The following is a 26,162-nucleotide window of genomic DNA, read 5'->3' on the forward strand; positions in this document are numbered from 1 at the left end:
ATCCAAATAGATCACATCCACTGCAACACCCTGATCTATACTTCTACTTACTTCTTCGTAGAACGCAATCAAGTTAGTTTGACATGACCTGTGCTTCATAAAACCGTGCTGATTTTTGCTGATAACCATGTTCTTCTCAAGAACCTTTTTGTTACCATAAAGTTTGAACACTTACATTGGGGGGGTCCTGGAATCTCCTTACACCATAATCACATCATCACGCTGTAGTAATTATGGTGCATTGAGTGTTCCTTTAAGATGAACCAGTGTGTTTTCAGGGAAAGGTTTAATTCATTTAACTAGACTGCTAATCATCAAACTCTGAAGTATGAACAAATCCCCCTATAATCCTTCAGATGAATTTTTCACAAGAGCATTATTTAGAAACCATAATGGAACATTCCAGTTCAAACAAGTATGTAGCAAGCAACAAACCAAATGTTAGAATCCATATTCAAACTATACCGGATTTTACAAAATATGATGTTAAGTATGAAAAAACCATGGGTCACTAGAGATAATGCAAATTTACAAAAGCAATATAAAGAAAATATGGACCTATAATATTGTCACACCTCTAGCACAGCACTGGTGAGTAGGCAAACTCATTCTGAATCTCTCATTTTGATATCTAACAGGTTGCAATACTTTAAAATGCCAATTAAAAAGGTTTTAATGGGGATTACACATAATCTGATTACTAGATGGGATATTGGCCAAACTGACATTATAAAATTGCAGTCTCACAATGTTGTTAAAAATGGAATTCCGCCTGGGGATTGCGAGGCCACATGAACTGAAACATGAAAGGCCTTCGGGGTGTTTTTGTTCTTTAAATAGGTTTTATCCCATTTGTCAGAAATATTAGTTGATAAACAACAATTCCTGCAATCTGCATGGAAATCTTTGTTCCATCATGTTTGGCAAGGTGTTGGCTACCAGCACGCCCTCCTCCCCCACACACATCCGTCAAAATAAAATCAGGAAGTGGAGGGGTACAGGTGTTTGAGAATATTTTTGACACTGAAATACAGACTGATAGATAGCAAGAGTTGGACTGGCAGAGAAAATTAGACAGGCATACATTTATATGATGTGCGTTCTAAAACAGCTAACAGCACAATGGGTAATTTAAGACTGTTGTATTCTCAGGTTACATGGGAACCCTCCAGCTTTCACTAAGCCAGGAGAATGTCCTTGGTATGAACTACTTCCATAACTCAAATTATGGAAAATAATCATTGGAACTCTCCTGCAAAATGTCTACCTTATAAGTTATTTCAGGGCACAGGGATAACAGTGGTAATGTTACATGAACACACTAAAAGAGTCGTTAAATTAGGGGCCAAACTGAGACTTGTGCCTTCTGAAAAAATGTGTTGCATACTTACATCAAATTCAAGGAGAGCATCAATTTGCCCTTGCAGTATCGGCATACCCTTTAGCAACTTTTCAGGTGCCATCGTCCTCATTACCCCATCGGCCCTGAAAAATACAATGATTTTTAGGCATCAGGAACACAACTCACAGTACACTACATAATGTCCAACCATGGGTTGCAAATCAGCCATATAGGTTGGCATCAGAGCATATCAGGAAAAAACAGAATGCCAAGTTAATTAGTACAAGTGTTAGCAATATGCCAAAAGACATTAAGATGTAATACTTTTAAGAAAAATCTTACCCTTTCTTTACTCTTGCAAAATCGAATGCCATTTGTCTGTAGGAGAAGGCTTTTTCATTGAGATACCTGCTGTAACGTCTTATAAATGTTGACATATCATACCCTAAAGGGAGGGGTGGAAAGAAAAAGAAGATAGCAGTATTCTAAATAGTAGCAAAGGCAATATAATAATGATACCAGCAGTATGGCAAACACTATAAAACAGCTACTAGATGCATACTTGCAAAGACAGAATATTCAAGGATATAATCTTTCAATGTAGGGTAATAACTGCTTGATTCAAGGATAAATCTGACTGCCATTCTGGGGTCAAGAAGGAATTTTTTGTCCTAGCTTGTTGCAAAATTGTGCTTCAAACTGGGTTTTTTTTTTTTTTTTTTCCTTTTGGATCAACAGCAAAAAACAGGTGTGAGGAAGGCTGAACTTGATGGACGCAAGTCTCTTTTCAGCTATCTAACTATGTAACTATGTAACTATGTAACTATGCTAATAAATAGTACTAGGAGTATTCACTAAAGTGAGAATTGACAGGAATTCAAAAGATTTTGTAAAATTTAGGCCAAAATAAACAATTAAGGAAAGCTCTAAAAGAGAAGTCAATTTGGCTATTTGCACCTTACATGTGAAATTAATTTCAATTAGCAGAATCTTTATCTTTGGCGAATAAACCTGTTATGGTAATATCCACCCATTTTCTTTTCACAGAGATTCTTTCAGAGCTGCCACTAACACACATTTTACAAATAACGTGTATTCAGTCATCCTTATTTTATAAATAATTAAACTGCCAACACACGTGATAAGCAGTCATTTTATTTAAAAGCTTCAATTTGTTCAAAATGTCAAATTTGTCAGCTTCACTCTTACAATGTAAGATACACAAGTAAGATATTCCATGGGGGGTGCAGCAGGGCCTTCAGAGATCAGACTATGAGGACACAAAAATGTAATATTTACATTTTTTTTTATTTTTATTTTTTTAAAAGATGAGCACTGTCGGAAATTCAAAGGGAACTTCAAACTTAAAGGAACGCTATAGGGTCAGGAACACAAACATATATTCCTTACCCTATAGTGTTAAAACCTCCATCTAGCTACCCTGGCCTCCCTTAATATAGTTACATTTTACCTTTTTGGCTCTGCCCCTGATCTGTCTGCTTGGCTGACATCATCAGAAGTGGTGATTTCAGCCAATCACAAATAAATAAGTGGTCCACGCCCGGTCTGTATTATGGTATATCTGTATAAGCATCATAATGTAAAATATTTATAGCATAGCAGACTAGCAAAGCTGCTCCTATATTGAGAGAGGCATTACTCGTTATGCTACATGTTCCGCTTTACATGAAAGCTACCAAGAATTATTAATTTTAACTCGTAATTATATTGCATTGTCAGGGAATCTTCTGCTCTGTGGAAAAAAAAAAGTGCTGTACTTGTTTTTCAGATACAGAATGTTTAAAGATCCAAAATAGGCTAAATTGTTTTCTTCCAAATCAGTATAGCTACTTAATGAGATGCACAAGTTATTTTTTGGACACAAGGATGAATACAAAAAATATTTTTTTAGCATCAGGGGTCTCTAATTCCCAGCACAATTGCAATAACTCACAATAAAAAAAAAAGCCAAATTAACTCAAATAGAGCAGAAATGTACACTGCATAGCATATATATCAATGAAGATTAACAATCAGTGAGTGATGGGTCAAAGGTCCATAGTTAAACTGCCATGAATACAATGCCAAGGCTGATATTGAACATTGAAAAAAAAGGTCTTCCCATGTATGGGCTATGCTACCAAAACTTTATTATAGAAATTATAAACTTTGAGTGATTGCACGCATTCCGCCATAAACAGCTTAAAATCACAGAATGCACTGCACAGTGTGGTCACTGCAGGTAAGTTCAAAATATACTCACAAAAAAAATAAAAACATTTAATTTGTCAATTGGTACACAGATGGGTATTTTATTGGCTGCTCTGGCAGGGGACGGGATAAAAGTGTCAGGTACTTTTGGTGTACAAGATCAGACCAGGTAATTCTAAGCCAATATAACTATACATTGTTCTATCTAAAGAAAAAAACAGCATTTGTGCCACTTTAAATAATAAAATCAAGGAAAGTAAACTTCCCATGACATTTTAGTGATCGTTTCCCATTCAGTTATAGTTTTTGCTTCAGGTTGTGAGGAAAATCATTATTTCAACATAAACTGGAATCTAAATTTTTTTTAGATTCCTATACAATTTTACACACATACAGGTGTATATAAGTGATATATATTAAAATAAAAATAATACTCTTTTCCTTACCATGTGATCCAGTTTTGTCCAAAAAATTACTAAGATTAAATAGTGTATTCCGTGATGCTAAGTACTGGATTAGTCTCTAAAAAAAAAATAAAAAAAATTATGATATTATTACAATTCACAAACATACATCCACATTATTATTAACGTTTCAAGTACTTGCATCATTGCCAATCTCCAGCAAGAAATAAAAGGTAAAAACAGGGGAGCAATTAAAAGGGCTTATTGCAAATGATATTCGGCTATCTGTATTGTAAAACTGCACGATGCTGCACAAATCTTTTTACATTGAGTTTCAGCACTGCATGAGGATTTTATCAAGACATGTGTGACAAACCAACATCACACTAATATATGAGCCCAAATTCAGAAACAGAATGAACAGTGAACAAGAAAGTGTGAAGTGAGGCCTGCATTTTCCAGGATGTGAAGATCTTATACTCAGAGAGTCAACGAGGTGCTGGCTCTTCACCAAGCCTGGGCCTAGAGGCGTAACCCATAGTGGTACCGATGAACAACTCAAAATCGGTATATCTGCAGATCTCCTCCAATCGTTCATATCATAAATGGTTCCAGTTCAAGTGGCATTTAGGTGACCTTGTTGTTCTAAGCTAGTCTATAATTTCATAAAATATGCTGTTATAATTCAGCATGTAACAGGGCACCTGGTAACAACCTATATTTTTCCTGATATTGTTTGCCGCCTATTGTCTTTCTTGGCATCGAAAAATCGTATTCGCAATGCAATTTCTATTGTTACCCACATTATCTGTAACTGCACAACTAAAATAAACATTAAAAAAAAAAAAGTGCAAGTGAGGCCACGTAGCGGCTGTTACTAAGAGACCAAAACGAAGCCACTCTTTCACCAGATCTCTATTAAAGGAATACCACATATCTATCGTAACCACAGACAAAGTGACTATACGCATAGTATTTTCAGAGTAACACAATGTGAAACAAGCAAAACAGATATTCATGAAAAGAGGAAAAGACTAGACATACAACAATCACATCCAGTAATATCTATAGACTATATTCATATACTAATCTGCAGGTGCAAAACATTAGTCATGAAGCATCAGGCACATAAGCATAAGTCAACAAAAAATTATCCAATGATGTAACTTAGCCAGTTGACTCAAAAGTCTACTGAGAAAAGGCAAATTACAGTTGGTCCAAAGAGTTTGTGGTTATTTACTAAAGTGAGAATTCAAAATGAAGCCTAGAGTAGCCGAACCGATACCATAGCTGCCTTAGAGAATGTTTCCAGCTGAGCTATTTTGACCTTAAATTTGAAATTCCCTTCAGTGCATAACCCTGTTATTCTGTGGTTACAGTAGATACTTTGAATAACTTTTTATGGAATTCTGTCATAGACAAACCGGTTTGGTTTTGGTCTCTTAGTAACGCGTGCTACCGGTCAGTTCTTGACCTCACTTGCTCTGTTGATGTCACACTCTTTCGTTCTCCGCTCACGGTTTCTGAATTTGGGTGTCTATATTAGTGTGGTGTTGGTTTGTCACGCGTGTCTTGATAAAATTCTTCAGGCAAGACTGAAATACTGATTAAAATGATTTGTGCAACCTTGTGAAGTGCAGTTACTATAAAGACAACAAGATATATTTTACAATAAGACCTTTGAGTGCGCTCATCTTTTATTTATATTTTGTAAATTCTAGTTCTGGGAAGGGATGGAAATTAAAAAGCATTAAAGGGGCAGTCTAAAGACCTTAACAGCTACCTGCCATTTAGTGGTTTCAGCGCTATTAAGCTGCAAGTGATGACGCCCCCCCTCCCAGTTTTTGCTCAAACTGTTTTTGAGCAGTTTGTCCAAAAAAAATTGAAGGTTAGTTACTGAGCCATCTGTGGCCTGTCACCCACTTGCTGAACTGAAAGTACCACTTCTGCATTAGCAATATCAATTTTAGCCATATTTGGATGGCATTGATAGGTAGAGTAAGCCTATCAGTGTCATCCAAATATTCATGAAATTTTTATTCCTAATGCACAAGTGGAACTTGCACATTGGAAACATTAGGGGCCCAGGCTGCAGGTGCAGAACTTTGGCTTTGTTCAAGACATCACCTCCAGCGTAATAGTACCTTAACTACTACTACATCATTGGTTAAATAGTCACTCCAACCATAACTATTTTTACTGAAGGGACTATGGTGCCAAGTCCCTGTATCCTCTCTTTTTAAAAATGTTAAATTCCAAAAATAAATACCATTTCTCTGTATGGCCATCACCCTGAGCTGTCAATAAGCCAGCTGGAAAACACTTTTCCTGGCTGGCAATATCAGTTTTGTGTAATTTTAGCACATGGTGTCAGCACACACAGAAGGCTAATCCAAGACACCTTGGACCGGCTGTCCATGGCTGGGTGAGTTACACACACACACTGTGTCAATGCTCCTGCTGTCCAGCTCTGAAGCAAATCTATCTAATGTACTGATAAACAAAACGGACTTTGGTTCTGTTTTTTTACTTCTGCTGACAAACTGTTCAGTGTTAATTTAATGGTGATCTATTCGGTTTAATACCATTTATACTAATTTGGTTCATTGCTGCCATCAGAACTCCTGGGGCTCTAACAAGCCCACTAGTCGATCCCCTTCTCCCCCCAAACTAATATACATACTGCCAGACAAGCACACAAAAACTCACAATGCCATATGAGCAAAAGTGTTCACATACAAAATCAGGACGATGCCAAATGCAGCTAAATTTCTACATAAAGAGGCATTATACTGTGGCGATTGCATGGTAGGGCCCTCAATACTTTTCTACTGAGCTGTCCTCCTAGTGACAATCTCAGAAGAAGGTGGAGTGGCAGCTGCGATGAAACAGTCATATTTCCATCACATTTAAATACAATAATATCCTGATTTTCTATTGCTCCATTAAAACGAAGTTGACTGGAGTAAAGAAGTTTGAAGAGACAATAAAAGATGTATTATTCCACTACATGGCTGGTCTGCAAGCTATTAGAGAGATACAAAGCCTCGATGTAGTTTCGCTATTGCTCCATTAATCTTGTAATTCCTGTTTATTGAAATCTCACTTCTCTGATCTGCATAATTAAACTTTCTCCCCCTCATTTCCCCTGCCTTTTTATTCTCTATGTGAGCTATGCTTTTAGTTTAGCTACTCTGGCCTTAAATTTAAAATTCATTTGAATAACACTTTAGGAGTGCAGGTGCAGAGTTTGAATGCTGGTGAAAAATGTCACATACTAGGCTGTCCTTCCAATCAAAGCTACCAGCAGAGCAGGTTTCCAATTTTGATTAAAAAGGTTGTAGAAACTAGCTCCAGGCCATCACGGATCTCAACTACTTTTGTAAATGCAATTAGCAGGATAAAAAGAAAGGAAATGGGAGGCGGAGCTTGACCATCAAGCTGGAGAGACACCATTCCTGTATGCTCCTCCACAAACCTCGATAAATCCAGGGAATATCAAGCTACAAGCGGCCCATCCAGCTACAAAAAGTACCAAGACCCTTTAACCCATCCTGAGGCGGTAGATGCTTTTCTTCGCGGCCTCCCTCAGCCCAAGCAGAGAAAGAAAACTGGGGCCTACCCCACGCTGTTATATGCAGGCCTGGAGGCAATCTTGAGCGGTACAGCGGCAAGGCAAGTGTGGGACAGGGCAGCCCCCAAGACGCCGGACCTACCGGCACACATGCCAGCTAAGGGACGCCGCTCCCAATGACCACAACATATCAGAGACAACAGGGATATCGGGGCTATGCTTCAACGGCCTATGCAGGCCAAAAACGCCCCTGCCGAATCCCCGCGCCCCGTAATCCACTCTCATCACCCAGACCCAGAGGCCTCCACGGACACCTAAGTAGAGAGCCCAAACCAGCCGGTCGACCCAGCTGACATGGCCCCAATCACCAGGCAGGACCTAAAAACCCTGCTGACGGACTTTCACAAAATCCTAGCGGTGGAAGACATCACTAGCCTGCAGGACCACCTGTCGGAGCTACAAGAATCAGTACAGCAAATATATACACACCAAAGAGACATGACTGCAAAGCTCACTGCTCTGGAAGAAAGGCAAAGGCACACTAACATAAAAATAAGTGGCATCCCTGTGGAAATCTTACCAAACGAACTACCACACTACTCCAGACGCCTCCTGGCCACAATCTTGCCTCCAGCTACAGTGAAAGAACTAGCCACAGCAGAGATCTATCGCCTACCCTCATCCGTCAGGGCACCAACAAACATAGCCCGAGATTTGATACTTAAATGTCCAACAGTACAGGACAAAATACAGCTCATGGCGGCTCTTAGAGGGCTTTCGAGGGAACTACATTGAATTTCTTCCAGGACCTCACGAGAGCCACCCTTACCTGGAGAAAAACCTTCTCTTCTCTCACCAGTAGCTTGAGATCGGCAAGCATCGAATACAGGTGGGGGACCAATGGTTTCCGGACAGGGAAACGGAACTCAACACACACTCACCTCAATGGAGGGCGCACCCGCGTTCCTGGAGACACTGGGACTAGACATTCCGATCGCTGCTAATCCACCTCTGAGAACAACCAGAACACATCACTCCCTTTGTCCCACAGGCTGGGAGCTCCCAGACCACAGAACGGCGACAGGGCATCTAAGCCCTCCAGCGGAAGCATAACCAGGACTCAAGAATAATCTTTGCAAATCTTACTACCACCAAAAGTTTTTTGCCTATCCTGTTTAATGTTGAATGATTTGGCTTAAATGTTGCCTCTAGGTCACTATCCTCCATGTTCGAATCTGCAAATATTTAGCACCAAGTGACACTAAATGCAATGCATAGCCCACCTCAAATCGACAGGGCTCAGCAGTACACCCACACTTTGTAGCGGGACAACGAAAGCACCCCTCCTACCCCTCCGCAACTCCCCTGGTCAGGAGTAATTACAGCTAGGATCTAGAACACACATACCAAGCATGTAGTTGCACTGCGGAGTACACACACCCAAACAAGCTCGGCACCTCCGAGGACGTACCCCATGTACCCCGTACAGCACTACCGGCACTACGCCACTCAGGCAAATACTAGCACACCTCGTAGATTAGTCGTTTGCATGCTCCAGAAGAGCAACACCTCTTGTAGTAAAGCAGCTGGGGCTAAATTCAACCCTTAAGTCTCTCCACACTCCAACAACACCATATCTCGCAAAAACATACGCTCCCTTAAGCTCAAACGTACCACACTAAGACGCCCAACTTGATAGAAGAGGCTGGGAAGCCTTTACATAGCCCCACGCACACATTCGTAAAACACTACAGGTCACAAACCTGATGAAACCGAAAACATAGTCAGCCTGTACACAGCTTGTCCTATAAAATATACTTTAAAAAGTGCTTATCCATGACTGCCACACAACTGTTGAAACTATGTCTGTTTTTCAAATTGTACTTTGTCCGCTATTGTGGCATTGCAAGCATGTACCTATTGATTGATGCACAAAAAAAAGAATGAATTTAAAAAAAAAAAAGAAAGAAAGAAAGAAAGGAAAAGAAAAGAAAGGGATATCCCATGAAGCAGAAAGTATCCACACCGATATGACAATAACACACACATTTTATTTATTGATTTTCTTTAAATAAATGATGAGTATTTCAAGGTAAGAGAATTCCCAAGCATGTTTTCACTTATAGCACTGGTATATTGATGAATGATAGCAAATTTAAAAAAAAAGTTCTGTTTAGTTTGCAAACACTGTCCAGGTTCAGGAGAGGATTATTGCATACCAGTCATTACAAGTATTTCATTTAAAAATACTGCAAGATCAAAGTGAAGCTAAGCCCTCCACTCAGGTTTCTCCTATTGATTTGTTTATCCTCACAGCCCTACTCTGAACTGGATATTTTAACTAGGAGAGCAGTTTTCAGCATGAAAAACAAGAAAATGACAACACACTTTGTTTTCTTTTTAATGAAATAGCTGTATGCAAGTATTAATGGTCGTAACGTGCACTGCACTGTTCGCTGTGGGCAAGCTTGTCAGCCTGACACACGCAGAGACATCACCGCTCCTTCGGTCATTCAAGATACAGCACATTACTGCTCTAAACCAAGTTAAGATCAAACACAAGCTTTTGAATATAAAAAACACAGCTTATTTTAGATGGCAATGTTAATTATTTTTATCATTTGATACAATTGTCCCTTTAAAGTCATTAATACTGCTTTTATTTATCATTAATTTGCTTTCAGTTGCACATATCTCTTGACAGACCCCATGATGGTTGAACAGTTTACGTGGTAGGAATAGTGAAACAGCTAGAGGGATGCAGGTCCCCTAAATGGTGGATATTCTTAAGGCAACCCCCAAAAGCAATTCAGTTATATGTAGTAGAAGCAGCAGCAGCAGCGGTAAAAATCAAGTAGAGAGGAACCCTGGTGCAAGACATTGCTTGAGCCCCCTATCTGAAGGCTGGAAAAAAGGTATAATGGCTGCTATTTGTTTATAGACCTATTCCACTCATCCTAAGTGCTGAGCTTTTAGGGAGAAAGTACATTTATCCCATAAAACCCCTGTCCAGCAATGCTTATGGGTGAAAAGTTTCTTCTGGTTTGGGAAGGGTGAAGTGATTGTTTAATTGATCTGCCTGCAGCTAAAGGCAATGTACCAAATACAATCATTAAAAAGGTATGTATAATTTTGTTTTAATATTTTTGAATGCATTATCATTATAATGCACTTCAAATTTGGGGAATTTTCATTTCACAGTTTCACTTTATATACGTTCCTTATGATTAATCAGAATGACCTAGCATCAGATATGACAGACACACATGCCCTTTATTATTATATGTTTACAGTACTTACACATTAACAAGTAGCTTGTAAGGTAGATCATTCTAACTAAGCAGCAAGCCTTCAAATAAAGGGCCATTTTTAAAGGACCACTTTAGTGCCAGGAAAACACACTCTTTTTCCTGGCACTATAGTGCCCTGAGGGTGCCCCCACCCTCAGGGTCCCCCTCCCGTCCGGCTCTGGAAAGGGGAAAGGGGTAAAACTTACCTTTTTCCAGTGCTGGGCGGGGAGCTCTCTGCCTTCGATCCTCCTCCGTTCCGCCCCGTCGGCTGAATGCGCACGCGCGGCAAGAGCTGCGCGCGCATTCAGCCGGTCGCATAGGAAAGCATTTACAATGCTTTCCTATGGACGCTTGCGTGCTCTCACTGTGATTTTCACAGTAAGAATCACGCAAGCGCCTCTAGCGGCTGTCAATGAGACAGACACTAGAGGATTTGGGGGAAGGCTTAACCCATTTATAAACATAACAGTTTCTCTGAAACTGCTATGTTTATAAAAAAAAATGGGTTAACCCTAGCTGGACCTGGCACCCAGACCACTTCATTAAGCTGAAGTGGTCTGGGTGCCTAGAGTGGTCCTTTAAGCACAGTGAGGTTTTAAATATACAAAACTTGGTCTAACTAACCTGCACTTCCAGTGTATTGTGTAGACATTTTCTGTGCAGTAAAGCATTCATTTTTGTTAGTGATCGGCTTCTGTTTCAAATCTGGGAATTGTCTTGCTATGCATGACTGTTGAGCTATTCCCATGTGCAGATTACGTATATCAGACACTAACAAAAGGTACTGACAGAGCAGGATTACAGGTACCAATAAAACTACTATTAAAAATTGTGACCTTTTGTTTTATTGCTACATTTGCACTGTTACTTGTAGGCTTGGCTTCATTACCTCATTTGAATGGACCATTAAGTGGTGAGTTGTGACTAAGGCTTTGAACACAACCACCCAGCTGCTGTTCGTGGCTCGTTCAAACAGTGTGTCTGCCAACTCCGGAATATTCACATTGGATTCGTTGGTGGCCTGGATCAAATCTGCAAAACAGAAGGAAGTGTGTAAAAAAACAAGATTATATGAGTCAAAAATTAAGGAAGTCACTGCATAACCCATCAAGCAGGGAGTTGACATTCCATGTATAAGCATTTGAGCCTAGCTGCAAAACTGGACATTTAGAAGAAATTCTAAATCATACAAAACCATACAGAAGATTACTAAAGTAGGGAAAACCTGCATTAAACTGTCAAACAGAATCTAATCTTGAGACGAAAAATAGAAACTTTTTTTCATTTTTTCTTTTGGGAATATATAAATGAAATTCCATGCACCTAGAACTCTGTTATGGTTGAGAAAAAAAAAAGTCAAGGTAATACTACTAAAGCTTTTACTTTACTTTGAAGTGCAGCAAAGTGTTAAAGCATACTTACCTCCAAATTATTTTGGTTTTCCCTGCCAATATGTACCAGTCTTACAATTTTGATCTTTGACACCTATTAATAAATGTCATTTATAATGCCATCTGCTTTTAAAAGCACATACATAAGGGGATTACAGATATTCACTTTGTATGCCTGGAACATATTATTAAAAAATAAATATATATATATATATTATTCTCATTTATTTATTTTATTTTTATTTTTTTTAAACAGCTATACGTGGAGTTCCACAAGCATTGTACATTTTTAATTACACTTTTTTCAGTGAAACGGCAGACCCCCTTGAATTTTTTTAAAGTACTAAAATATTTATAGTGAAATTGTGTAGTGCACAAAATAATGTTTTAGTAAGTAGTGTAAAGCATACACCAAAATAGAATTGCCTATATCAATAGCTGGGGTTAGTCTTTCTTATTTCCCAAGATTTCCTTAAAAGCATTGCAAATTACTTGACATGCCACCCTACAGTAAAATGGGAATGTACCGCCTACTGCCAAGTACCTAATTGCTACATAATGACGCACAGAAGAGATTTTCTCGCTAAAAAAAGGACGCTGATTAATGAGAAATCAGTCATGTGCCATTTTCTGTACTCTCACTAAGGCACGAGCATAACAGTGTTCACCAATCACTAGGTTATTTAATAGCATGAAGAGAGTTCACGCTAATACTTTGTTGTGACAAGTAGATACACCTAGGATATTTATTTATAAGTTATTAGCCATAAAAGTTAAGTACAGGACACACTTGTAGATTTATTTTTAAATCCCAGAATACATCATCATTAGGCGTAGAACACAGAACTTGCTTACTTATTTTTCATGTTTTTGTTAAATGATCTAAGCAATATATTTCTACAAACTTATGTATAAAATTCAGTAGTATTTCAGCCTGGATCCAAATGTCGATGGTTCAAATTGTTTTCTTCAAAGACAAAAAACATCTTCCAAATCATTAACAATGACCTAGTACAGGGGTCAGCAACCTATGGCACGTGTACAATGCATGACACTTGAGGAGCCTTTGTACGGCCCTCAGTGCAGCCAGAGCCAAGCAGGCTCTGACATATCAGGACAATCCACATAGTGAAGTGATCTCAGGTAACAATCACTTGTGAATGTGAGACCACACTGGAATAGAGCACCCACAGCAGCTATTGCAGCTCCTGGCCTTGACCAGTACCTTGGCTAGTCTGGTCCCCAAAGGACCCCTGGGAAGCCACCCACACTGCTAGATATACACAGAGCTGCAGAAGAAGCCTCCCCCTCATACAAATAACAAACGCACACAGGCCCACACACAAACGCACACAGTCCCAACAAACACAACACCACTGACATTCCACATACATGTACACAACCCCACAAGCAGCCTCTCACAGGCAGCCTCACACATATACACACCACCAAAAACACAATGTGACATATCATCCACACACACGCAATTCCATAAGCAGCCCCCATACACAGCCTACATTTATAGGTATCATACACAGTACCACACATTTCTCATGAACATATACAATGTAACAGCCCAAATGAGCACAAATTCAACTCTACAAAGCAACTGCAGCACACATAAATAACACAAGCAGAATATGGCAACATACACAACTCCATTTAAAAAAAATAGGACCGGCACACCAAGGGACTTCAAGATCTTGTTTTGGCACAGTATTGAATTAACCCTTCACTTTCAGAGAAGATATAAAGTGTGGTGCTACTTTAGAGGCACCAATCATAAGCATTTGAAAACAAAAATTATTTAAAAATAAATACATTTTAAAAAGGTCACCGGATTATTAAAAATAAGAAAGGTCAGATATATATATATATAGATATATAAAGGTCAAATATATATATTTGTTTTTGTAGTGTTCTATGCTTTTTAAAAATAACAAAACCATACTCGAGTGCTTTGTACTTGCTTAACTGTACAGTATAGACTTGATGTAAAAGGACACAAACAACAGAGGCTCAAGCAGGGGCTTCCATTAGACCCCATGATGGGTTAGTGCTTGTGCCTTCTGAAGTCGGCCCTGTAATGTATGTCCACACATATGAGAGTTGGTAGAATTTTGACACCGAGAAAGAATGGCTACATAAACTGAATATTTTACACATCATGTTGTTTCTGTCTGACATCAAAGGGCCTGAGTCCATTCTGTGTTTAGGTTATCTGATAACGATCTAAGCAATGTATTCTGAAACTATATTTAACCCCTTAACCCCTTAAGGACACATGACATGTGTGACATGTCATGATTCCTTTTTATTCCAGAAGTTTGGTCCTTAAGGGGTTAAAGGGACACTATACACATCATAAGATTGCTGTGGTTATGGAGTTTACAAGTATCCCTTTAAGAAATAGTGGCATGCCAGGTAGCATAGCATAGAGGGCTATGTTTAAGCAAGAGTTTTTGGAGGGTTATAGAATACTTCATTATTTTTAAATCATCCCTGAAGGATAAGAAAAACAAAATTGTAGATCAAGCATGTCAAACTCAAAGTCTAGCACGGGTCACATAAACAAAGCTTAAAGGACCACTATAGTGCCAGGAAAACATACTAGAGGGTGCCCCCCTCCCGCCGGGCTCTAGGGTGAGGAAGGGGGTAAAATCTTACCTTTTTGAATCTCCTCCTTCTTCTGTCGTCATCGGTTGAATGCGCATGCGCGGCAAGAGCCGCTTGCGCATTCAGCCAGTCTCATAAGAAAGCATTCTCAATGCTTATCTATGGACGGCAGTGTCTTCTCAATGTGAAAATCAGTGAGAAGCGCGGAAGCACCTCTAGCGGCTGTCAATGAGTCCATTACCATCCACTGCAATCCATTTACCCCCAGGATTCACTCTGGTTCGGTTATATCCTAAGGGATTGGCTGAGGAAGGTGTGTCCAAACGAAGGAAGGGCTATCCTGGGCTATCCTGATAAAAGCCCTGTGAATACCACAAGCTCTCTCTTATCTTATCTTACTCTCAGCAGATGATCAATGGAGTGGTAACTGGATCACTTGTCTATGCCTGTTTCATTATGTTAAATTAGTTTGCTTTCCATTTAATCAATAACTAGTTTTGGTACCAACATTTACTAGCCTATTTCAAATGTATATGTATTGTCTGTTTGTTTGTTTGTTTGTTTGTGTGATTAGCCTCTTAATAAAGATCATTGAATTGCCGAAAGCAAGGAGTGTGGACTGACTTTACACTTTGTTTTTAAGTTATTATTTTTAGTTATTAATTTTATTATTAATTCCAAGTTTATTCCAACTAGCGAGTAAAGTTTACTTTAACCCCTATTCACTTAAGAATAAAGAATGCATAAGCAACTTATACAACTTATACAACTGGAAAACAAAAGTAGCTACTTGTGCCAGGAGCACACATATTCTAAACTCCCTACTGGGATTGTCTCTAAAACAAGTCGTTGAGGAGCCAACTCGTAAAGAGGCCATACTAGATTTAGTGTTAACAAATGGAGATTTGGTATCAGATATTACTGTAGGTGAAAGTTTAGGATCCAGTGATCATCAGTCAGTGTGGTTTAATATAAGAACAGTGACTGAGTCACACAACACAAAAACAAAAGTTTTAGACTTTAGAAAAACAGACTTTTCCAAAATTAGAATATGTCAAGGAAAGGAGTCATTATCAGACTGGAGCAATTTAAATGGAGTCCAAAAGAAATGGGATTATTTAAAAGTTGCACTACTGAAGGCAACAGAAAATTGCATTAGGCTTGTCAGTAAAGGCAAAAAATTCAAGAAACCACTGTGGTACTCCACAGATGTAGCCAAAATAGTAAAAAACAAAAAGTTAGCATTTAGTAATTATAAAAAAACCCAGAGTGAGGAAGAAGATAGAATTACCTATAAGATTAGGCAGAAAGAGGCTAAGCAAGTTATAAGAGCTTCCAAATCACACACAGAAGAGAAAATAGCACAGTCAGTAAAAAAGGGGGACAAAACCTTTTTTAGATACATAAATGAGAAAAGAAAAGTAAAACAAGGATTAGTTAGATTAAAAACAAAAGAAGGAAGGTATGTAGAAGAGGATAAAGGTCTAGCTGACTGCCTCAATGAATATTTTTGTTCGGTATTTACAGATGAAAATGAAGGAAAGGGACCTCAGTTAAGAAAAAGGATAAATGAGTCATTTATTACACGTGAGTTTACAGAGGAAGAGGTTCTATTTTAACTCTCAAAAGTAAAGACAAATAAGTCAATGGGACCTGATGGAATACACCCAAAGCTATTAAAAGAGCTTAGTGGTGTACTAGCAAAACCATTAACAGATTTATTTAACCAATCATTGATAACAGGAGTAGTCCCAGAAGATTGGAAGTTAGCGAATGTTGTGCCCATTCACAAGAAAGGTAATAGGGAGGAGTCGGGCAACGATAGGCCAGTAAGCCTAACTTCAGTAGTGGGGAAAGTGATGGAAACCATGTTAAAGGATAGGATTGTTGAACATCTAAAAACACATGGATTTCAAGATCAGAGACAACATGGGTTTACTTCAGGGAGATCATGCCAAACTAATCTTATTGATTTTTTTGATTGGGTAACTAAAATTATAGATCAGGGTGGTGCAGTAGACATTGCTTACCTCGATTTCAGTAAGGCTTTTGACACTGTTGCACATAGAAGGCTTATCAACAAACTACAATCTTTGAGTTTGGATTCCAATATTGTTGAATGGGTAAGGCAGTGGCTGAGTGACAGCCAACAGAGGGTTGTAGTCAATGGAGTATATTCGAAGCTTGGGCTTGTCACCAGTGGGGTACCTCAGGGATCTGTACTTGGACCCATTCTCTTTAATATTTTTATTAGTGATATTGCAGAAGGTCTTGATGGTAAGGTGTGTCTTTTTGCGGATGATACTAAGATATGTAACAGGGTTGATGTTCCAGGAGGGATAAGCCAAATGGAAAATGATTTAGGTAGACTAGAAAAATAGTCAGAGTTGTGGCAACTGACATTTAATGTGGATAAGTGCAAGATAATGCATCTTGGACGTAAAAACCCAAGGGCAGAGTACAGAATATTTGATAGAGTCCTAACCTCAACATCTGAGGAAAGGGATTTAGGGGTGATTATTTCTGATGACTTAAAGGTAGGCAGACAATGTAATAGAGCAGCAGGAAATGCTAGCAGAATGCTTGGTTGTATAGGGAGAGGTATTAGCAGTAGAAAGAGGGAAGTGCTCATGCCATTGTACAGAACACTGGTGAGACCTCACTTGGAGTACTGTACACAGTACTGGAGACCCTATCTTCAGAAGGATATTGATACCTTAGAGAGAGTTCAAAGAAGGGCTACTAAACTGGTTCATGGATTGCAGGATAAAACTTACCAGGAAAGGTTAAAGGATCTAAACATGTATAGCTTGGAGGAAAGACGAGACAGGGGGGATATGATAGAAACATTTAAATACATAAAGGGAATCAACACAGTAAAGGAGGAGACTATATTTAAAAGAAGAAAAACTACCACAACAAGAGGACATAGTCTTAAATTAGAGGGACAAAGGTTTAAAAATAATATCAGGAAGTATTACTTTACTGAGAGGGTAGTGGATGCATGGAATAGCCTTCCAGCTGAAGTGGTAGAGGTTAACACAGTAAAGGAGTTTAAGCATGCGTGGGATAGGCATAAGGCTATCCTAACTATAAGATAAGGCCAGGGACTAATGAAAGTATTTAGAAAACTGGGCAGACTAGATGGGCCGAATGGTTCTTATCTGCCGTCACATTCTATGTTTCTATGTTTCTATACCCTAAATGGCAGTAAATTAGGAAAAGCAATACACGAGAATGATTTGAGAAATGCTATAGACAACAAACTTGGAAACAATGTGTAATGTCAATCAGCAGTTGCTAAGGCTAGAAAGGTGTTGTAATGCATAAAAAAGGGCATGAATACTCTAGATGAAAATATACTTATTCTTTATAAATCAATGGTTAAAGGGACACTATAGTCACCTGAACAACTTTAGCTTGCTGAAGCAGTTTTGGTGTATAGAACATGCCCCTGCAGTCTCACTGCTCAATCCTCTGCCATTTAGGAGTTAAATCCCTTTGTTTATGAACCCTAGTCACACCTCCCTGCATGTGACATGCACAGCCTTCCATAAACACTTCCTGTAAAGAGAGCCCTATTTAGGCTTTCTTTATTGCAAGTTCTGTTTAATTAAGATTTTCTTATCCCCTGCTATGTTAATAGCTTGCTAGACCCTGCAAGAGCCTCCTGTGTGTGATAAAAGTTCAATTTAGAGATTGAGATACAATTATGTAAGGTAAATTACATCTGTTTGAAAGTGAAACCAGTTTTTTTTTTCATGCAGCTGTTCTATCATTCTGCTATACCCCGTCAGATTTCTATACCCTAGTCACTTCTGAGCAAACCAAGCAACTGCTTGGGGCCCCGAGCTGGCCCGGGGCCCCAAGCAGAGCCGCCATCAGGGCATGCGGTCCTGGGGGGCCCGGACTGCTCAGGTCGTCCGGGCCCCACATTCAGTGGGTACATACCGGGTCGCAGGGGGCCCGGTATGTACCCACTGGGCCAGCCTCTTCGCCTGGGGGGCCCAGCAGCCGGTCACCTCAGGGCCCCCCAGAGGCTGGCCCTGCTGACACCCGGCGGGCGCGCGAGGGAGCACTGTCCGATGAGTGCTTCCTCTTCAGCTCCCTCGCGCACCGTACTGATGCCGGAGCCGGAAGATGGCGTCATCTTCCGGCTCCGGCATCAGTACGCGGTGCGCGAGGGAGCTGAAGAGGAAGCACTCAGCCAGGGAGAGTGCTCCCTCGCGCGCCCGCCGGGTGTCAGGGACAGGGAGGACATTTAAGTGAGTGGGGGTGGGGGAGAGGGAGGGAGGAAATTTGAGGGGGGAGGGGAGGGAGAAAAGTTGAGTGGGTGGGGGGGGTGAGGGAGAAAAGTTGAGTGGGTGGGGGGGGTGAGGGAGAAAATTTGAGTGGGTGGGGGGGCGAGGGAGGAAATTTGAGTGGGTGGGGGGGCGAGGGAGGAAATTTGAGTGGGTGGGGGGGCGAGGGAGGAAATTTGAGTGGGTGGGGGGGGCGAGGGAGGAAATTTGAGTGGGTGGGGGGCGAGGGAGGAAATTTGAGTGGGTGGGGGGGCGAGGGAGGAAATTTGAGTGGGTGGGGGGGAGGGAGGAAATTTGAGTGGGTGGGGGGAGAGGGAGGGAGGACATTTGAGGGAGTGGGGGGAGAGGGAGGGAGGAAATTTGAGGGAGTGGGGGGAGAGGGAGGGAGGAAATTTGAGGGAGTGGGGGGGAGAGGGAGGGAGGAAATTTGAGGGAGTGGGGGGGAGAGGGAGGGAGGAAATTTGAAGGGGGGGAGAGGAAGGGAGGAAATTTGAGGGAGGGGGAGAGGAAGGGAGGACATTTGAGGGAGGGGGGAGAGGGAGAGGGAGGGGGAGAGGAAGGGAGGACATTTGAGGGAGGGGGAGAGGAAGGAAATTTGAGGGAGGGGGAGAGGAAGGAAATTTGAGGGAGGGGGAGAGGAAGGAAATTTGAGGGAGGGGGAGAGGAAGGAAATTTGAGGGAGGGGGAGAGGAAGGAAATTGGAGGGGGGAGGGAGGAAGGAAATTGGAGGGGGGAGAGGGAGGAAGGAAATTGGAGGGGAGAGGGGGAAGGAAATTGGAGGGGGGAGGAAGGAAATTGGAGGGGGGAGGAAGGAAATTGGAGGGGGAGGAGGGAAATTGGAGGGGGAGGAAGGAAATTGGAGGGGGAGGAAGGAAATTGGAGGGGGGGAGAAGGCAATGAGAGGGAGGGGGAGAAGAAGGAAATTGGAGAGGGGGAGAGAAGGAAATTGACGGGGGTAGGGGGGAGAGATTGACATCCATCACACACACACACAATGCACCCCTTGCACACAGAAAAACACACAATGCATTACACACAGACACACATACACAAGCAATGCACCCCTTCCACACACTCAGTGCATCCCTTACAGCAGTGTTTCCCAACCCAGTCCTCAAGGCACACCTACCAGTCCAGGATTTAGGGGTGACCCAGTTGTGTCTAGGGTGTTTTTTCTTTTTTTTCTAAAAACACCTTAGACAAAACTGGGTAATCCTTAAATCCTGGACTGGTAGGTGTGCCTTGAGGACTGGGTTGGGAAACACTGCCTTACAGACACACACGCTGCATCCCATACATACACAAACTCACCTTGCAGCCCTTACACATACAAACACAGATTCACACAATGCATTCCTTACACACATCAGGACATCCCCCCCACCCCCAAACACCCCTGTGAACCAACTCATTGGTGGACCCTGGGACCCAGACCTTGAGCTGTGTAAATGGCCCTCAAAAAAATTGAGCTGCTTCCCGTTCTCCCAGAACATTGATTTTTGTGACCACAGTTACAAACCGCCTCCAAAGAGCCTGTTCTACACCAGACCAGTGGAGCCAGACGGCAGCTGAAGCCCATCATCATCCTCATCTGGTTGTAAGTAGGCAATCTAGTATATTATTCGTGGCACTAATCTCTAATTTACCTCACATTAAAGGGACACTATATTCCCCAGAACCACTGCAGCTTAATGTAGTGGTTCTGGTGTCTATAGCCTGTCCCTGCAGGCCTTTTATTGTAAACACGGCGGCACTGCAGCACTGTGTTAGTTAACATGGCAGATCATATGGGTGGGGCACTGTGATGTCACATGGGGGGCGGCAAACTTTACTTTTGCCTAGGGCGGCAAAAATCCTTGCACCGGCCCTGCAGACACTGCATCCCTGTGGGCGGACTCAAGGGGGGGGGGGGGGAGGAGGACCCGGGTGCAGGTGCCGGGGGGGCCAGACCTTGAGCGTGCATGTGGGGGTTGGGGGGGGGCCTCCATGTCCATTTTGCTTGGGGCCCCCAAATTCCTTCAAACGGCCCTGCTTCTGAAGAGGGTAATCAGCTGGATCCGGTGCTGCACATGCCTGCTAGCACTCCTGCTACTCCTCCACAGCCTGGTCCTGGAAGGCAAGTAAAACTAGTTTTACACTTTCATTATAGTTAGTGCATTCACTAAGCTTAGGCACACGGGACATTTAGGGTTAAGTGAGGGTTCAAATTAGGGTTAGGCAAGTGCTTCTAACCTCTCTCACTCTCTATTCTTACCCTAACCTTTGGGGTAAGGGTTAAAATAGAGTGTCAGAAATCACTATTTAGTGATATTCTCCTAATGTGAAATATCACTAAATATGAACAAGTCCCTAATCCTAACCCTAATTTGAACCCTAACATTAACCCTAAATGTACCATGTCCTAAGCTTAGTGAATGCACTAACTATAATGAAAGTGTAAAACTAGTTTTACTTACCTTCCAGGACCTGGCTGTGGAGGAGTAGCAGGAGTGCTAGCACCCATGTGCAGCACAGGATCCAGCTGATTCCCCTCACCGGAAGTTAAGAGGGTAAAAAAATCTGACTGGTATGGCAGAATGATAGAACACCGGCTCTGTCAATCATAGCCAGGGGAGGTGTGGCTAGGGCTGCATAAACAGAAACAAAGTGATTTAACTCCTAAATGACAGTGAATTGAGCAGTGAAATTGCAGGGAAATGATCTATACACTAATACTGCTTTATTTAGTTAAAGTAATTTAGGTGACTATAGTGTTCCTTTAAACAACATCTTGAATATGCTGTAATGGCACTTGAAAAAGTGCAGAAGGGGGTTACAATTATTTGTATATTTATATATTTACATCTTTATATGGCTGCACATACAATCAGCAAAGAAAGACATTACAAAATACAAGTGACCAAAGACCCAAAACATTTTGGATTAGCAACATATACCTTACAAAGTAGTGTCGTGGTAATAAGACCAGTACATGTCCAAGTCTTTGTCAATTTAGCATACCCACAGCACAAGAAGAGAAATAAAACAAAACCACCCAAAAATAAAATAAACACAAATAAAAACAAACCCAACCACCCACCGGTAGACCAAAACAATACAACCAGACAATCTAGGCTGCACACTACTTCCACGGTGCCTGCACCTTTGTGAAGGTCTTCTAAGAATTATTGACCATGGGAATGTCAATTAAATCACGCATTTAGACTGGAATAAAGGAGATTTAGTATAAGCAAAGGAAAGGGTTGCTTTATTTTTTATAGTAAGAACAATAAGGATGTGGAATTCTCTACCTTAAGAGGCAGTTTTATCATAGTCTGTACCGATGTTTAAACAACAACTAGATGAATACTTTCAAAAACATGAAATAACATTTTTAATATATGTGGGATAACAGCTTATTGATCCAAGGAGAGATGTAACTGCCATTCTGGGGTCGAGGAGGAAATCCTTCTTGTTTGATGCAAAATTGGAAAGTTGAACAGAAAAATATGATGTAAAAAGGCTGGACTTGATGGACGCATGTCTTTTTTAGCCTACTTAAATGATGTAAGATTCTTATTATGTAATCAGAGAAACAGTAAGATCCCGCAAAGCCCTTGGTAGATTATCTGTAAGGGGTTCCCTCCTTCACTCTTACTATAGACAAGCTATTTTTCACGGCATTGGGGCCCTCAGTCTAACACCTGAACCTTAGATGGCCACTTTAAGTTGACTTATGGTTTATTCAGCTATTTCTGAAAACGACATAGCTATTAAATAAATTATTGCCATGCCACGAGTCTAAAGTTTTTAGAAAAATATTGGCCAATGGAGTCATGCTTTATTTATGCTTTAAATGTATCATATGTATTTGAGCACATATAAAGTTATGCAAAGCGCTAGAGATGGGGCTATACAGACATGCAATTGTCAAAATGCCAACAAGAAATTATAGATGACAGATACCATACATTTTTTTTTACATAAAACAAACATATAGCTAAAAATGTAAACATTAAGCACACATTATCGACCACAGTATGATTTCTCACTCGTGTGAATCTGTTTAAAATAAGCCTGCATCTTTCTTGTCAATCTCCATTAACACCAGCTATAAATATTAAGGGTTAAAAAGTGTTTAGGGGGTTTAAAAACATACCCCTCTCAGATTTTGCCTTTTGGATGAAAAGAGCAAAGTGAATTGTTTGTGTAAGACTCACCTAAGAGGGCTTTACCTCGACGTGCAGGTGAGCTTACATTTTATTGGCAATAGGAGTATACTAAAAAACCTTCGGTTATTTAAAAGTGCACAGGGAATTGGGGTAGTGCACAAATACATTTTTTTTCTCTTTGGTTAAATATTAAATGAACAAAGCTATTTCATCCTATTTAAATTGCAAAGAAATGTATAATTAATTAGTTCCCACGTTTTACTTCAAGTTATTCAGAAATGAAAACGCAAAAAACTCAGATTTAAGTCCTGATACAATTAGAGATAAAAAGATTTTGCAAAGATGAACAACATAAAAAGGGCAAATACTTCATCAAGTACAGAAAGTACTGACAATTCACATATAGACAAATATTTTACAAGCAACTATTTTCTGAATGGGGACTAATGTATTCCCCAACAAACTCTGCATTCATGGAGGTACATTCCGTGCGTGCTACAAACTGTACTGATTTTTAGTATGTAAACAGCAGCATACATCCATGCCCAATAAAAAAAAATGTAAGTGAAAAAAAGAACGTAAATGTAGAACGTTTCACAAACCATTTTATCTGCTTACTACATTCTATGTCTGATAAACTGGACTGCTGTGTTAAAAATGAGGACTTTACAAATTAGAACACAAACTTTGTGTGGAATAGAATTAGATAAAGATGAAACCAATGCACTCTACAAATAACAGAAAAAATATATAAGTTTTTTAGCAGAATACCAATGATCTGTATCAGCTGCCTACCTCACAATCCTCATAGATTGGGCATCTAAATATCACCTTTCTATCTGAGATTTATTAACTATCTCTGGGTCTAAATCAGTGTGCACCATAAAAGGAACACTCCAGGCACCATAATCACCAGACTATTCGAAAATTGTTTGACTACTTACTACGGACGGGGCACCAGGGCACTCTAGGCATTGTAACCACCACAATACACTGGAGCTTTGAGTGTTCCTTTACATTTACTCGAATACAAACTCCTGTAAAAAATAGTTAAAGAGCCATTACATACAGGTGATACTCGAAAAATTAGAATATCGTGCAAAAGTTCATTTATTTCAGTAATGCAACGTAAAAGGGGAAACGGATATATGAGATAGGCGCATTACATGCAAAGCAAGATGGTTCAAGCTGTGATTTGTCATAAGTGCGATGATTATGGCTTACAGCTCATGAAAATCCCAAATCCACAATCTCAATAAATTAGAATATTGTGAAAAGGTGCAATATTCTAGGCTCACAGCAGGCCCGGACTGGCCATCGGGCACACCGGGCAAATGCCCGGTGGGCCGCGGTGGCCATGGGCCGAGGCCGGCAGGGGAAGTCCCAGGATCTCCCCTGCCGGTCTATGCAGGGCCGGCACTATATGAGCGCCGGCCCCGCTGTTTTCAATGAAGGGCCGGTGAGGAGATCAAAGATCTCCCTCACCGGCCCACTTGGAGAGACATGCGGCTGGGGAGGGAGGGAGAGGACCCGGCGGAGCTCTATCTTGCAGCTCCGCCGGGTTCCTCTCGCGAGATCCGGCGCGTTGCCATGGCAACGACCGGATCTCGCGAGAGTGAACTCTAGCCGCGCAGGCTAGAGTTCACTCACCCACTGGACCGCCAGGGAAGATACCAGCGTGCCGGTCCCCCCCCTCTCACTCACCAGCGTGCCGGTCCCCCCCTCTCACTCACCAGCGTGCCGGTACCCCCCCACCTCCCAGGCTACAGGTAAGAAGGGAGGGGGGGGCATAATGCTACATTTTATTTTACCCCCCCAACACTCAATCCCTTCTAACATTCACACACAGTACACACAGCACTCGCACTCTCACTCCCAGCACTCTCACTCCCAGCACACACAGCACTCTCACTCCCATCACTCTCACTACTATCACACACAGCACTCTCACACACATCACACTTCGCACTCACACACATCATCCACAGCACTATCACACATCACACTCAGCACTATCACAAAACACATCATACACAGCACTATCACACACATCACACTCAGCACTCACGCACATCATACACAGCACTCTCACACACATCACACATCACACTCAGCACTATCACAAAACACATCATACACAGCACTCTCACACACATCACACTCAGCACTCACGCACATCATCCACGGCACAATCACACTCGGCACTCTCACACATCATCCACAGCACTATCACACTCGGCACTCTCACACGCATTACCCTCAGCACTCACACACATCATCCACAGCACTCACACACATCATCCACAGCACTATCACACTCAGGACTCACACACATCACACTCAGCACCCTCACACACATCATACACACATACTGCACCCCTCACACACACACACACACAGAACCTCCCCAACACACATACACAATACTTCCAAACACACACACACACATATATATATATATATATATATACACACATACACACACACACACACACACACACTCTGGATCCCCTATACACACACTAGATTCCTTGTAAGCAAACGCATACTACACCCCTAAACACACACTCTCTACAAACACTACATCACATATATACACACACCATAGCCTGTATGCACACACTTGCTACATCCCCTATACACACATTCTCTACAGCCCCTAGCCACATATGCATTACATTACACCACAAACACAACACGACTAAAACTGACCTTATTACACAATACCACACCACAATCAGCTCACTCTATACACACACACAATCCCACAAGCAAGCTCCAAACACATGCACAATACTCTTTCCTGGCATTTTTGTCTCCTGGTATCCATTTATAGAGACACCAGAGACAAGTTGCAAGGTCCCACTCTAATCAGCTTTTCT

At 41.1% G+C, this 26,162-nt stretch overlaps 1 protein-coding gene across 19 annotated transcripts in view; it reads right to left on the reverse strand.

The window, feature by feature from the left end:
- Positions 1–26,162, reverse strand: part of SNAP91 (synaptosome associated protein 91) — a 107,917-nt gene that overhangs the window by 58,412 nt on the left and 23,343 nt on the right. For all 19 annotated transcript variants that reach the window (XM_063443037.1, XM_063443053.1, XM_063443048.1 and 16 more), the window contains exons 3-6: positions 11,711–11,853; positions 4,000–4,075; positions 1,685–1,787; positions 1,392–1,485 (exon numbers count right to left, since the gene is read on the reverse strand). In XM_063443037.1, the coding sequence (XP_063299107.1) occupies positions 1,392–1,485; positions 1,685–1,787; positions 4,000–4,075; positions 11,711–11,853 (416 nt within the window). The remainder of the gene's footprint in view (positions 1–1,391; positions 1,486–1,684; positions 1,788–3,999; positions 4,076–11,710; positions 11,854–26,162) is intronic.

Source organism: Pelobates fuscus, chromosome 2, assembly GCF_036172605.1.
Source record: "Pelobates fuscus isolate aPelFus1 chromosome 2, aPelFus1.pri, whole genome shotgun sequence".
NCBI classification, from domain to species: domain Eukaryota; kingdom Metazoa; phylum Chordata; class Amphibia; order Anura; family Pelobatidae; genus Pelobates; species Pelobates fuscus.